The following is a 15,586-nucleotide window of genomic DNA, read 5'->3' as shown; positions in this document are numbered from 1 at the left end:
TACTCAATGTTCTGCAATGATCTATATGGGAGAAGAATCTAAAACAGAATGGGTACATGTTTGTGTATAACTGGTTCAATTTGTTGTACACCTGACACTATCACAACATTGTAAATCACCTACAGTCTAATAAAATATTGTTAAAAGTGAAAAAGATTTTCCTAATAAGGCAATGTAATTCCACTGGAGAAAAACTTAGAAGTCAAGACTCATTCAAATTAGAGAAATAAAAATGTATAAATCTTCACAGTATAAAATGCCATCCAAAGCAAGGACTAAGACAATGAAAATAAAAATTTATACTTAGAGACAAATATTAACTGAGAAAATGGAAAGTGCATCACATTTTTGGTATAGGAGTCATAATACCACATAGATTTCATGATTAATAAAATGGATTTACAAAAATATCAAAATCACACGTGGCATGATTAAACTGAGGGAAAGAAGTCTGAATTTTATGTCATCATCCTACAACTTGGAAGTAGGAAGCAACAAGTACAAGTGAACAACTTCCTGAGAAGAGGAGAGATCTAGACCCTTCCCAGGACATTCACTTTTCTCTTCCTGTTGCATTAATATTAACAAGTCTCCAGAGACTGGAACAACATGGACCAGCTGGCAAATGACGAGCTTTGAGCATTGAGCCAAGAAGTCATACCATTGTGAATAACTGGCAGTGCCTCCAGTTCATTAATTTGCCTGTTCTAATATTGTGAGTCCACTCCTGTATCTCCATCCTTTGGACCCCCATCAGAAGGTCCAGCCTGAGTCTGTCTTCTTAGCCATCCTGTGGAGGGACCCTGAGACTTCATCACACAACAGGCAGGAGAGGAGCAGTGAGTCTGTGCTCCTTGGTCATGTTCTAGCAGAGATGCAGCCCAGCCCAGTAAGTAAGACAGGGAAGGATGAAACGACTGTTGGGAACATAAATTTTTCTACTACAAGGCAAACATAACAGTTGGGATAGACAGGTGGGAGGGCACCAGTATAGAAATTTCGGATTAGAGCCCTGTGGGCTTGATGATCTTTGCTCCAGTTGGGGTGTGAGAACTCTCACTCAGAGTCCTGCTTCCACCATCACTGGTTCTGACTCTAGCTGGCACCCCTCCCACCCGAGCAGCCAATGGGTCTCTGTAACCTTTCCCTGAGCCCTTCAATTCATTATGAAAGCAGTCATGGGGATACTGAGTAGGATGACATTAACCAAGGTATCAGGTACTGTTATTCAAGGCTTCCTAAGTGTCAGGCTCTGGGGTGTGTTTTTGTGTTTCTTGGTTGATTACATCTGCACCATCTCTCCCAAATTATAAGTGCACATATTATTATTATTTTATTAAAAGGAAAGAAGGACAACATTTTTTTTTCCACTGCCCGCCCTAGGCTCACCTCCAGGGATGTGTGAGTCTGGTGGGCTGCAGGCGAGGCAGCCAGGCATAGGTCCTAGGCACGGGAGCTGCTGAAGGGCAGGTCCTGGCACCTGCCTGAAGCCTGGGCTGGCTGGCTCCCCACCAGGGTGCGGAGAAACATGGTGAATGCAGGGTGGAAGGGCTGCAACAGTTGAGGGGCGCGCTCCTCCACACGTCTTTGCAGCTCCTCAAGAAGCACATTTTATGTCACATGTATCATGTCATGAGTTAGAAAATGTTAAAACCTTTGGAAGTCAGTCACCCTGGGAAGGCTGATTCTAGACACAGGGCACCTGGGCTGCCTTCCTGTTTTCACCCAGTCCTGTCACTTCCCTGTCAGCCCTGGTAGAGACTCCCTGCTCATTGTGCCATTCCCCTTGGAGTTTTCTGGAGGACACAGAAGAGGGGAGTAGGTAGCACTTGCTGCATCAACTTTAGGAGGAATGTCTGAGATCACAGGCAAAGGTCAAAGAAATAATTGGCACCTGAAATTTTCAGGGTAGATCTCTCTGTTGATGCTGTTCCTTGATTTCACTTCATCTATCCACTTTCTCCTCTGTATTTATAATCAACTGAATCAATCATGAAGAGAGACATAAATATCACAATCTTGGTTTCAGAAAACTGAAAACAGTTCAAAATAATATACCCCAGATATATCTATTGTTATACCTCTGTACTCCTGCTGAAAACTTTCAGTAAGTCTGAAAACAGTGAAATTTAAGGCACAAGACTCAGAGAAGAAAACTGTAATTTTGAATCCTATAGCTCTACCAATTCTTAGTGTGTTATGGGGAAATTTCTTAGAATCTGTGAGATTTAGGATTATCAACTGAGTTTACTCCTCATTGATACAAACCCTCTGAATTAGGACTAAACAAATAATTATTGCCCTCTATTCAATAACTACCTGATGGATGCATAAAGAAAGTGAAAAATACCTTTTTGATATTTTGTTCCTAATAATGATTATGGTAAGTCTCACATCATCAGATTTAAACATTTGTTGATCTGATGTTATGAAACCATAACATCATCCCTGACAGGACATTTTATTTTGTTTATACAAGTATATCCTTCAAATATAAAGAGAACTAAGTGAGGGTCATTTATTTCTGATTCCCCAGAGCCTATAACTTGATAGCACAGAAGTGGCCCCAAGAATTTAAAAAAACTTAGTTAAGTGTTGAATAAACCCTTCCAGTTTTCACAGAAACAAAGTGTGGCCAATACAGCTTTTGCATAGTGCACCATTCATGACAATGTTGTCATCCTCTTCAGAATATCCCACAGGACTAGAGACAAAATAAAAATAGTATTTGTTTTTATGTCATGGACTTTCTATGGGACCTATTATTTTCCATTTAACCTGCAGATTTCAATGATTGAAAAATCATTTCAGAAGTTTTTATAAGTATAGGGGGGAAAAGGAGTCAGAAAATATGGGGACAGTACATTTTATTGCACTTGCAGAGACATATTTTAAAATTTCCTCTCATTCCATGCTCTGGTGCCCTGCGACAGGAAAGGCTTTGAACTCGTCTATCATGTAATCCATGCTGCTGCTGCTGCTGTTTGCTTACTAAGGTGGTGTCCAGCTCTATGCAACCCCGTGGACTGTAGCCCACCAGGCTTCTCTGTCCATGAGATTTCTCAGGCAAGAATAGTGGACTGGGTTGCCATTTCCTTCTCCAGGGGATCTTCCACCCAGCTATCAAACCCACAACTCCTGCATTGACAGGAGGATTCTTTACCACTGAGCCACCTGGGAAGCCCAATAGTCCTCTTAGAAAGGTTCAGTTATTATCTAATTCACAGATAAGGAATCTGCCCAGATGTGTTTATATTATTTATTTATTTTGAATGTTTCTCAATTAAATCATAGTATGACATGCCAAAATAATGAACCTGAATTACTTTGAGGCAGCAGAAGCAAGAGAATTGCAATCTCTTGATCAGGAAGGACTCACATGAAAATCTGTTAGTAGACATAAGGCAGGTTGTGGGACCTTCCCCAGGTGCTAAACTCATCAACCATAGATAGGAGGGTTTAGACCAGGAAAGGAAGACCACCAGGTCCATGAAAATGGGCTCAACATGGCTCATACCAGGAAACTCAAGTCAAAAACCCAATCAAATACCACTTTTCATGTGTTAGGATGTTTATTATAAAGAAAAAAGAAAAGTGCTATGGAGAATGTGGAGATAAGGGAACTGTTGTGTGTGCTTGGTGAGAATGAATATTGGTACAGTCATTACAGGAAAGAGAATGGAGGTTCCTTAACAACTAAAAATTTACTAATTGAAATAGAACTATCATAAGATCCAGCAACCCCACTTCAGGATATATGCCAAAGAAGAAATTATCTGCTCTTATATGTCATTATGATGTTATCTGAAATAGTGAAACCATGGAAACCCTTGAAGTGTCTGTTGACAGATGAATAAAGGAAATGTGGTATGTATATATGTGTGTATATGTAACCAAAGAAATATTATTCAGCCAGGAAAAGAAGGAAATCCTGCCATTTGTGACAACATGGATGGACCTGGAGAATATTATGCTTATTAAAGTACATACACCAGACATAGAAAGTCAATACCATACGATCTCACTTATGTGTGGAAGTTAAGAAAAGCAAACACTTAGGGCCATAGATTAGAACTGTAGTTGTGAGGAGATGGTGATGGAGAAAGTAGGGAGATGTTGCTCAAAAGGTACAAGCTTTCAGTTACAAAATGAATACATTCTGGGGAGCTAGTACACAGCCTGGTGGCTATAGCTAATAATTTTGTATTATATTCTTGAAATATGCTAAGAGAGATCTCCTTAACTATTACTATAAACACACACACATAAATAAAAACTATGTAAGGTGACAAATATGTTAATTAACCTGACTATGGTAACCATTCACAATGTGTACATATATTAAATCATCATTTTGGACATCTTTTAAGAAATTTCCCATTGCACAACCCAAATATGTGCAATTTTGTCAGTCAACTTCAGTAAACTGAAAAAAGAAAAACAATGACATAGTTAATCTGCCAGTACAGAATAGGGTCCAAAAAAAGTAAAGTGGTCTCACATATCAGACATTTTACTGAGATGCAATTGGATTGAAACAAATAAGCCTGTATAAAATAAAAAATTTCAAGTAGGTTTCTTAAATTTTGTTACCATTTAATCATTGACAGTCCTTGATACACTGATAACATCTTCATAGCCACGAACGCTGTATTATGTGCACTTAATTAAACCATACTGATTGAAATTTGAATTCCACCAAAGTCAAAGATATGTAGTATATATTAAGTGACTTTTAAACATAACCCTGATATTTGAGTAATCACTCATTTCATGAAAGAGGGAAGACAGAGAAACCAAAGAATGAGAAAACTTTGAATAGCATATAAAATATTTTCTGAGTATGAACTTCAGCTTTAATTTAGAATCTAGATGACATAGTCCTGTGTTTCATAGCATGCATGCTAAGTCACTTCAGTCATGTGCGACTCTGTGCAACCCCATGGACAGCAGCCCACCAGGCTCCTCTGTCCACAGGATCCTCTAGGTGAAAATACTGGAGTGGGTTGCCATTGCCTTCTCCATAGAGATTTGTAAATATTCTATAGAATTGCATTTGAAAAAAATATAACTATATCTAAGTCTCTTTAAATTGAAATTTTATTTTTCCTTAAAGGGGGAAGATTCTCATTCTGTATTATGTGAAAAAAAAATTAAGCTATATTTAACTGAGACCATGGATGTGCCTGCATTACCTCTAATGTGCTTGTTCCCTTTGATCTTTCAGTGAAGTTTTATAAAGCAAGACTTTATAGACATAGGTGAATAACACAGAAGCCAATGAGGAAACAGTTCTAAGCAGATAGAAACTGTCATAATGAGAAATATTGCTGAAGGAACTGGGGTGTATGATCTTAGAAATGAATTGCTTGAATCCAAAATATAGACACAGTGTTCAACACCCGTTACTTAATTCCTATTTTTTCAGCCCTCTTTTATTTTTTCCAAAGGTGTCTAATCTACACAGAACTGGAAATCTAACCAGTGTCTCAGAATTCTTCCTCCTGGGCCTCTCAGATGATCCAAAACTACAGCCTTTTCTCTTTATCCTCTTCCTGTCTATGTACCTGGTCAACATTTTAGGGAACCTGTTCATCATCCTGGCTGTCACCTCTGACCCCCACCTCCACACCCCCATGTACTTCTTCCTCTCCAACCTGTCCTTGGCTGACATTGGTTTGGTCTCCACCACAGTCCCCAAGATGATTGTGAACATCCAAACTCACAGCAGAGTCATCTCCTATGAAGGCTGCCTGACACAGATGTCTATTTTTCTCCTTTTTGGATGTATGGATGGTACTCTTCTCACTGCAATGGCTTATGACCGGCTTGTGGCCATCTGTCATCCACTGCACTACATGGCCATCATGAGCCCACGCCTCTGTTGCCTCTTAGTTTTGGTGTCTTTTTTTGTTAGTCTTTTGGAGTCACAGCTGCACAACTGGATTGCATTACAACTCACCTGCTTCAAAGATGTAGAAATTTCTAATATCTTCTGTCACCCTTCTCAACTCCTCAAGCTTGCCTGTTGTGACACTTTGACCAATAACGTAATCATGTATACTGCTGGTGCCGTCTTTGGTTTTCTTCCTGTCTCGGGGATCTTTTTCTCTTACTGTAAAATTCTCTCCTCTGTTCTGAGAGTCCCCTCATCAGGTGGCATGAATAAAGCCTTCTCCACCTGTGGTTCTCACATGGCAGTTGTTTGTTTATTTTACATAACAGGCATTGATGTGTATCTCAGTTCAGCCATCTCACAACCTTCTAGGAAGTTTGCAGTGGCCTCAGTGATGTACACTGTGCTCACTCCCATGCTGAACCCCTTCATATACAGTCTCAGGAACAAGGACATCAAAAGGGCCATGCGGAGGTTTCTCAGCAAAATGTTCTACACTTAGTACCTGTGTTATCCATTTGGAGGGTAAGTTGCAAAATGTAGCAAAATTAAATTTAGACCTGAAAAGTCTACCTCTCTCATACATCACTTTTTGTAGCTCTCATGGCTTTACTTCTCCTTTTGCTTAACCTCATATTTAAATATTACTTTTCTTTTATGTCTTTAATGTGATGGGTGAGATTTCTAGGATTCTTGTGCATCAAAATCATTCCTTGACTGAATTTTTTTTCTTTTTTTTTTTTTTAAATTGGGAGGTAATTGCTTTACAATATTGTGTTGGCCTCTGGCATACATCAACATGAATCAGGCATAGGTATACATATGTCCCCTCCCCCTGAACCCCACTCCCATCTCCTAGCCCATCCCACCCCTCTAGGTTGTCACAGAGCACTGGGCTGAACTCCCTGTGTCACATAACAAATTCCCACTTGGTATCTCTTTTCCCTATGGTCATGCATATATTTCCATGCTACTCTCAATTCACCCCACCCTCTCCTTCCCCTACTGTGTCCACAAGTCTGTTCTTTCTGTCTGTGAGTCCATTACTGCCTTGACTGAATCTTACTACATCTACGAAGATTATATAGATTATCTTTGGTGGCCCAAGCATCCTTGAAAGATGAATAATTCCCTTTTAATATATTGAAAATGTATAAGTTTTTCACAGCTCTTGTGCATTTTCCACACTAAATTCTACTTTTCAAATCTGTTTACCTAGGTTATATGTGAGTATTTGTGTCACTGCTTCTCAGCCTTGGGTTTTACTGATATCATCTGGGAACTTTAAAATAGTGTTCACTGGGTCTAACCACCATCAGATATTCTGATTTAATTAGACTCAGGTGTGGTCTGAGCATAAGGAATTTTAAAAGCACTCAAGTGGTTCCGGTATATGGCCACGGTTGAAAACTACCAACGCAAATCAGATCTTTCATTCAAAGGTGACCTGTATACCTTGGGTCCTAACTGCTCATGAACAAATGCTGAACATCCAGAAGAGAACAGAGCTCAGAGGGGAAGCTATGAAGACCCTGATGTAGTAATAGGCAATGTGTTTACCATGTTATTTCTGATTGTTTTCTTCACTTAGCTTCTCTACATCACACAGCTAGGCTTTGCTTTGGGGTGGGGTTCTTGAAATCACTATTTTTCATCTTTGTCCATCTTGCATATATTCAACAGTGGTCAGTAAAATTCTCTTTGCCCTGAAAGCTAAAGTGTTCCCTTTATGCCCCTCAAATCAAGTCTTCCTTCACTTATGATAGCTACGTTACTGCTTTACTGTTTTTAATTTTTCAGTATTTCAATATGTCTTTAGCCGACTTTCTGTATTAAATTCTCTTTATTAAAATGACTAATTGGCTTTTCTTTTCTTGACTGAACCCCAACTGATATTGTAGCATGAGTACAAAAGTATATTTTGGGGTCTTCCCAGGTGGTCCTGTGGTTGGGAACCCGCCTTCCAATACAGGAGACACAGGTTCAATCCCTAGTCAGGGATCTGAGATTCCCACATGCCACAGGGCAAGTAAGCCCATGTGCCACAACTAGAGAACCCAAGTGCCACAACTAAGACCTGACTAAAAGGTGACACAGCAAAATATTTTTTAAAAATCAGTATTGATTGTTTTAAAAAAGTGTATTTTGAGGCATCTGCAATTGAAGATGCAAAATGTGCACAGGGAAGAAAGGTTGTCAAAAATGTGTCTTAGTTTGGGGTATACACCTGGAAAATACGTTGGTGATGTCATATTTCAATTGCTGTGTGACTCCAATGATGCCCAAGGTACATTGAGTTACCCAAGTCTTCACAATAAGTTCATCTTTTTTCACATTACTTAAGAGTGCAAATAGCCCAGTTGTCAGCAAAGGGAGTTTTTTTCCTTTTATTAATACTAGAAACACCCTGGTTAGAACTTCATTTGAATACCATGGCTTTCTGCCACAATAACTTGAGTCTTAGGGTTCCTGTTGAGTTCTACAAGATGACTATCTATCACTTCATAGATATGTCACACATTGTTTTGTAGTGGTAGTACTGGCCATCTGAAAGTAATATTGTGCAAAACTAGTTTAATTTACTTTGCCTTTTACACTTAAGAAGATCACCACAAGCTCCATTGATGAATAACTTTGATATTAAAGAAAAGATACACTTGACAAAGGATAAATTCCTATTAGATTTTGGGAAGAGATAGCACTCATTAAAAATTACTAAAATAGTATATCGGTATATCCACTTATGCAGACGACATGAGTTTGAGTGACCTCCGGGAGATAGTGAAGAACAGGGAAGCCTGGTTTTCTGCAGTTCATGGGGTCACAAAGAGTCGGACATGACTTAGCAACTGAACAACAACTAAGTGATAGTGAAAGAATCTTGGAAAAAATCAGAGTAATCCCACTTTGAGTGTATATGTGTATGTGTTTGTGTAGTTTAATTTCCACTTTATGTCCTGTTAAATTTATTACCTCTTATTTTCTCATTAAATCATATTAAATCCTCACATCAAATAATTATGGGAAATTTAAGTCTGAAAATATTATAATTGAAAGTACACACCGGAATACTAATCTAGATGTACTACAAGATTCATGAAATGTTTTACCACAACATTCACAATTGGTCAAATGGGAGTAAATAAACTCTGTTTCTATGAGTTCAGTAATTCAGATTCCACAGATAAGGGAAACCATACATTCCATGTCTTCCCTTGTCTGACTTATTTCTTTTAGCATAATGCCCCTAAATTTCATCCATATTGTAATGAATAGCAGAGTTTTCTGCTTTCTAGTGGCTGAATAATATTCCATTGTATGTGCTGAATATCTATCACATTTTCTTTATTCTTAATTCATCCATGGACACTAGGTTGTTTCCATTTTTTGCTCTTTGGACATACACGCAGGTAGGTGTAGGGTCGCTGTATCATGCGATAGTTCTATTTAAGACTTTTGAGGAACTCCACTCTGTTGTTGGTAGTGGCTGCACATTCCCGTCAACAGTGCATGAGGATTCCTTTTTCTGATATATTTGCCAGCATTTGTTAACTTTTGTCTTTTTTATAATAGCCACTCTAACAGGTGTGAGGTGAAGATTTCACTTCTCAATGTCAGACCCCAGGCTTGGGTGCCCAACATGTGGTTCAAACCCCTCACTTCCCAGGAAGGATACCCCAGCCTGTGTTATATCACCCTCCTTCTCTTCTGTGTCACATCCTAAAGACACAGATCCCAACTTGAACACTTCTCCCACCTTTCTACCCAATCCATGTGGGTATTTCTTTAAATTCTTTTTTCTTCAGAAGTATGTTTCATTTTTTTTTCTTGGCACAAAACATTGTTTTTGATTGTTCTTTAAATGTATTTATTTTTAATTGGAGGATAATTGCTTTACAATATTTTGCTGGTTTGTGACATATATTAACATAAATCAGTCATAGGTATATGTACGTCCCCTCTCTCTTGAACCTCCCTCCCACCTCTTATCCCATCCCACCTCTCTAGGTTGTCACAGAGCACCAGATTTGAGCTCCATGAATAATACAGCAAATTTCCACTGTCTATCTAATTTTACATAAGGTAGTGTAGATGTTTTAATGCTGCTGTCTCAGTTCATCCACCCTTCTCCTTCCCCCCTTGTCCATATGTCTGTTCTCTTTATCTGTGTCTCCACTGCTGCCCTGCAGATGGGTTCATCAGTACCATATTTCTAGATTCCATATATATGCGTTAATATACAATATTTGTTTTTCTATTTTTGACTTACTTCACTCTGTATAATAGGCTTTAGGTTCATCCATCTCATTAGCTAGCACTGACTCAAATGTATTCCCTTTTAAGGCTGAGTAATATTCTATTGTATATATGTACCAGAACTTCTTTATCCATTCATCTGTAAATGGACATCTAGGTTACTTCCATGTCCTAACTATTGCAAATAGTGCTGAGATGAACATTGGGGTACATGGGTCTTTTTCAATTTTGGTTTCCTCAGGGTATACGCCCAGTAGTGGGATTGTTGTGTCATATGGTAGTTTTATTCCTAATTTTTTAAGAAATCTCCATACTGTTCTCTATAGTGACTGTATCAATTTGCATTCCCATCAACAGTGCAAGAGGGTTCCCTTTTCTCCACACTCTCTCCAGTATTTATTGTTTGTAGATTTTTTTGATGATGGCCATTCTGACTGGTGTGAGGTGATACCTCATTGTAATATTGATTTGCCTTTCTCTAATAATGAGCAATATTGAACATCTTTTCATGTGTTTATTAGCAATCTATATATCTTCTTTGGAGAAATGTCTGTTTAGGTCTTCTGCCCACTTTTTGATTGGGTTGTTTTTCTGGTATTGAGCTGAATGAACTATTTGTATATTTTGGAGATTAATCCTTTGTCAGTTATCTCTTTTGCTATTATTTTCTCCCATTCCAAGGGTTGTCTTTTTACCTTGTTTATAGTTTCCTGCACTGTTCAAAAGCTTTTAAGTTAGAAGTGTGTTTGTGAAGTTTCCAGTTTGTTTTTGGTAAGAATATCTCCGCATATAAATGTATTTTTTATATGTTCCATGGGGAACTGTGTTCAGGGTTCTCCTATGCCACCATCCTCATCTCCTCCTGATAATGAAGGTAATGTTAAGTGAGCATCTTGGAATTCATAAGTTATCTGATTTTGCAAACTGTGACCTTGAGTATAAAAGAAAATATCTTTCTGTTTAACTTTCTCATTTGTAGAATAGTGATAAGAAGTTCTTAACTGAGAAGGTGGTAGAGAGGAGGTAACCTAAAGTACTTATTAGAACAATGTTTGGACCTACTAATGGATCAATAATTGTACACTATCATATTCACCACTTTAATAGATCAATCTATTGTTTCAACTAATGTACTTTTCAGGTAGAAAAGTTGATTTTCCCCATCAGGTCCTCTGAATTTTTAACCCTATGGAACAGTCATTTTTTTACTCTGGTGCATTCTGATTCCTCCTTTTTAATCACATACAGCTTAAAGCACTTGTGGATTAAGCAGATAATATATGCACATGGTAGTAAATAAATAAATGTTCATACCCTTCCTATCATCTACTCTGAGGTTGATGTGTTTTCAAATTAATTAATTGTGTACCATTAGCACTTTATTGCAGATGCCTGACTGACTTTGACATTTTCTTGTTTACATTAAGACCTTGACCAGGTTGAGGGCAGGAACTGAATATCATTTATTTGTACACTCAAATGTAACACAGAAATGGCAGAGATTAAACATGGCTCTACTTTGTAAAACATTGAACAAATATTCTACTATATTATAAGAAAAAGTGAAGGCAATTTTACATTTATTCTTCCTCCCTGGATCCCTTGACTTCTACAGACATATCTAAGAATTCCTGAGAGAGAGGGGGGAAAGTATGGTTTGCTCCTGTTTATTTTAAGAACCTCACTGGGATCTGTTCTCTCTCATAGTTACTGTAAGGTTAAGACTCACAGAATAAAGTTAGTGTTTGAAATTTACTATAAATAACAAATGGATAAAGAATGAGATAGAAATGTCTCAATTTCACATCAAGCAGTGAAAAGATTTCTGTTTCCTTAAAGGGTACTCATCATGTGAGGAGAAACTGAGAAAAGCTCATCACTAATTTTTACTACATAAACATCAATATCTATGTTTTTCATCCACTGTGTCTTGTACACACATCTTTGGTAGTGACCCTAATATCAGATCCCCTCTACACAATATGCCATGAGATCAGTTACTATTATTTTTGCTACTGTACAAATATTTATTAAATGTCCCCAACACTTACCTCCACTTTCTCCAATCCACCTCTGCTCACTTTCCTCTTAGTAAAGGATATGCTCCAAGTGCATTGAGAAAAAGACAAAGCATATGTCACATTCATGGGACAAACATAACTACCTCTGGTTTTCATATCCCATTTCCTAGAAATCATGTTTGCCAATGAACTTAGCACCTTATCCCTTCTATGCACATGAAACAACTTCTGATTAGTAGTGCACTTTTGCCCTGCGCTCATTATTTTAAATGCCTCAACATTCAGTCTCTCCCTCTCCTATCCACCTCTAGATATCTGCCATGTGTTTTCCTCTAAAAATACTCTTTGTCACTTATCACCACACAGGTAAATAGCATCCTTTCCTCTATACTCCATTTAATTTTGGTATTAATTAAAGTTTTCTCATATCACCTAATGATAAACCAATCTCTGCATTCTCAGCAGAGAGGTCTCTGAGTCAGAAAGGCTTCATGGACAGAATTTAGATGGCTCCATCACAACACTATCCACTTATATCCCACCTTATCCACTAGAAAAAAATGCATAAGCCAAAACCACATTTTATTAACATCTTCAAGAGTTTAATAACACAAAGAAATTGAAATATATATATATATATTCTGGAGTGAGTTGATTCATCTCTACTTAGAAGCAATCAGATTCACTGGGGACATTTATTATTATACATTTGTCCATGGAATGACTACAGGTTGTTCTGATGTTGATGGAGGGGATCTCCAGTGTATCAGAAATCAGGGGTCTACTTGAGACTGCATGACCTGAAGCTGCAGAATAGGTTCTGCAGAAGTACCCAGTGAAGGGGAAGTTCTACCCATATGCTAACTTTTGTCCAGGGAAATTTTGTTGAGATCATAGTCGTTTGAAGAATTTAAAAATATGCTGGAAAACAGATGGACAGGAACTGAGGCTTAAGTTGTTTGGAGCACAGAGTCCCTACAGAGTATGAAACCTCTATGCTGAACAATATCTGAGATGTTCTTACCGACCCCAGCCATGGTTTCATGACCTGTGTGTTTCCCTCTCATTGAATGTGAGATGGACATAGAAACCCACTTCCAACAATGAGGATGTGGAAGAAATGTTGGCAAGTCACTGGGAACAGAGTAAATAAAATTCTGGCTTTCTTCTTGCTGACTCTCTCTCTTGCATTCTTTTTTTTTTAATTAATTTATTTTAATTGAAGGCTAATTACTTTACAATATTGTAGTGGTTTTTGCCATACATTGACATGAATCAGTCATGGGTGCATTCTTGATGGCTCACATTGCTAGAACCCAACTGCCATGCCAGGAGGCCATGTGTTGAGGAGCTGAAGGAATTCTCTGGACAATATTCTGTGAACAGGTGAATCCTGCCAACAGCTTCATCAGTGTGCTTGAAAGTGGACACCTACCAATCCAACCTTGAGATGCCTGCAGCCCTGGCTGACACCTTGATTGCAACCTTCTGGAAGGCCCACTGAAATAATTAATTTAAAAATCAGTCGTTAAATAATAAGTGAAAATCAATAGTTTTCTAATATGCTACATAATTCATTTATAGAAAAAAGTTAGAAATAAAGATTCATTCAAATTAACAACAAAAACTTAATAATGTCTACCATATCTAATGCAGATGAGCAAGGGCAGGGAAATGAAAATTAAAAGTTATCCTTAGAGACAAATATTAACTGCGAAAATGGAAAATGTATCACATTCTTGATACAAAAACCTCATACTGCATAGATTTCATGATTGATACAATGGATTTGCAGATATCAAAACCATATATTGAAAGGTTAAATTGAGGGGGGGAACGTCTGAATTTTAGGTTAAGAGCCTGCAAGTTAGAAGTAAGTAAGAGTCCAGGTGAACTTCCTCCTGAGGGGAAGAGGTAGCCAGACCCTTTTCAGGATATTCACTTTTCTCCTTTTCTTTTTCTGTTAACATTAACAAGTCTCCAGAGGATGAGACAATATGGACCAACTGGTTAATGATGAGCTTTGGGCATAAAATTGTAAATAATTGACCAGTTCCTCCAACTCATTATTTTGTCAGTTCTAATACTGTGAATCCACACCTATGTCTCCATCCTTCGTAGGAACCTGCATCAGAAGGTCCAGTCTGAGTCTGTCTTCCTGCCCATCCTGAGGAGGGACCCTGAGGCTTCATCACACTCCAGGCAGGAGAGGGGCAGTGAGCTCCTTAGTCATGCTCCAGCAGAGACACAGCCCAGCCCAGAAAGTGCTGAGGGAGACAGACATGGATGAAGGGAGTGTTGAGAGAATGATCTTTTCCTCAACAAGACAAACATGACAGTTAGAGAGAGAGGTGGGAGGGCACCAGTATACAAATTCCAGATGAGAACCCTATGATCTTCATGTTCTTTACTCTGGTTGGGGTGTGAGAACTCTTATTCAGAATTCTGCTTCCACCATCACTGTTTCTGGCTCTGGCTGGTATCTCCACATCTGTAGTAGTAAATAGGTCTCTGTAAACTTTCCCCTAAGCACTTCAAACAGTTACGAAAGTGATGACAATGGTGAGGAGGACGACATAAACCATAACATCAGGTACTATTATTCAAGGCTTCCTAAGTGTCAGGCTCTGAGACATGTGCTTTATGTTTCTTCTTTGATTGCATCTGCATCATCTCTCCCAAATTGTAAGAGCCCACATTATCATAATTTTAATAAGAGGAATGAAGCACGGCATTTTATATCACATGTATCAGGTTATGAGCTAGAAAGTATTAAAGCCAAGTTTGAAGTCAATCATTCTGGGCAGACTGACTCCAGACACAGGGCACCCAAAGCAATCTTCCTTTTTACCCAAACAGTCCTGTCCACCTTTCCACTTTCTCCTCTGTACTTATGATCCACTGAATCAATCATGAAAGTAGACACTAAATCAGTCTTGGGTTTTTTCCTACTCAAGAAAATGAAAAATTCAAAATAATGTATGCCAGATGTATCTGCAGTTATACCTCCATACTTTTGCTGAAAACTTTCAGGAAGTCTGAAAACCGTGACATTTAGGGCTTGAGACTCAGAGAAGAAAATTTTAATTTTGAATCCTGTGTGCTCCACTAATTCTTAGTGCGTTATGGAGCAATTTCTCAGAATCTGTGAGACTTAGGATTGTCTACTACCTTGACTTTTCATTGCTACATGCTGCATGCTCCATTCCTCGGTCGTGTCCAACTCTTTGCAACCCATGAATTTTAGCCCACCTCCACAGGCTCCTCTGTATATGGGATTTCCCAGGCAAGAATACTAGAGTGGGTTGCCATTTCCTCCTCCAGGGGATCTACCTGACCCAGAGATCGAACCATGTCTCCTGCGGCTCCTACATTCAGAGGCAGATTCTTTACCGCTGACCTGCCCGGGAAG

At 38.5% G+C, this 15,586-nt stretch overlaps 1 protein-coding gene across 1 annotated transcript; it reads left to right on the top strand.

The window, feature by feature from the left end:
• Positions 1-5,436: 5,436 nt before the first annotated feature.
• On the top strand, positions 5,437-6,398 carry LOC122440930 (olfactory receptor 18-like). The gene has a single exon (XM_043467589.1). The coding sequence runs from the start codon at positions 5,562-5,564 to the stop codon at positions 6,396-6,398; it is 837 nt and encodes a 278-aa protein (XP_043323524.1). The 5' UTR covers positions 5,437-5,561.
• The last annotated feature ends 9,188 nt before the right edge of the window (positions 6,399-15,586 follow it).

This window comes from Cervus canadensis, chromosome 4 (genome assembly GCF_019320065.1).
Source record: "Cervus canadensis isolate Bull #8, Minnesota chromosome 4, ASM1932006v1, whole genome shotgun sequence".
Classification (NCBI taxonomy): Eukaryota; Metazoa; Chordata; class Mammalia; order Artiodactyla; family Cervidae; genus Cervus; species Cervus canadensis.
This window is presented reverse-complemented; position numbering and strand designations above follow the sequence as displayed.

Bases quoted from the DNA above. Each gene is read 5' to 3' on its own strand.
- LOC122440930 (XM_043467589.1), top strand. From the start codon at position 5,562: ATGTACCTGGTCAACATTTTAGGGAACCTGTTCATCATCCTGGCTGTC.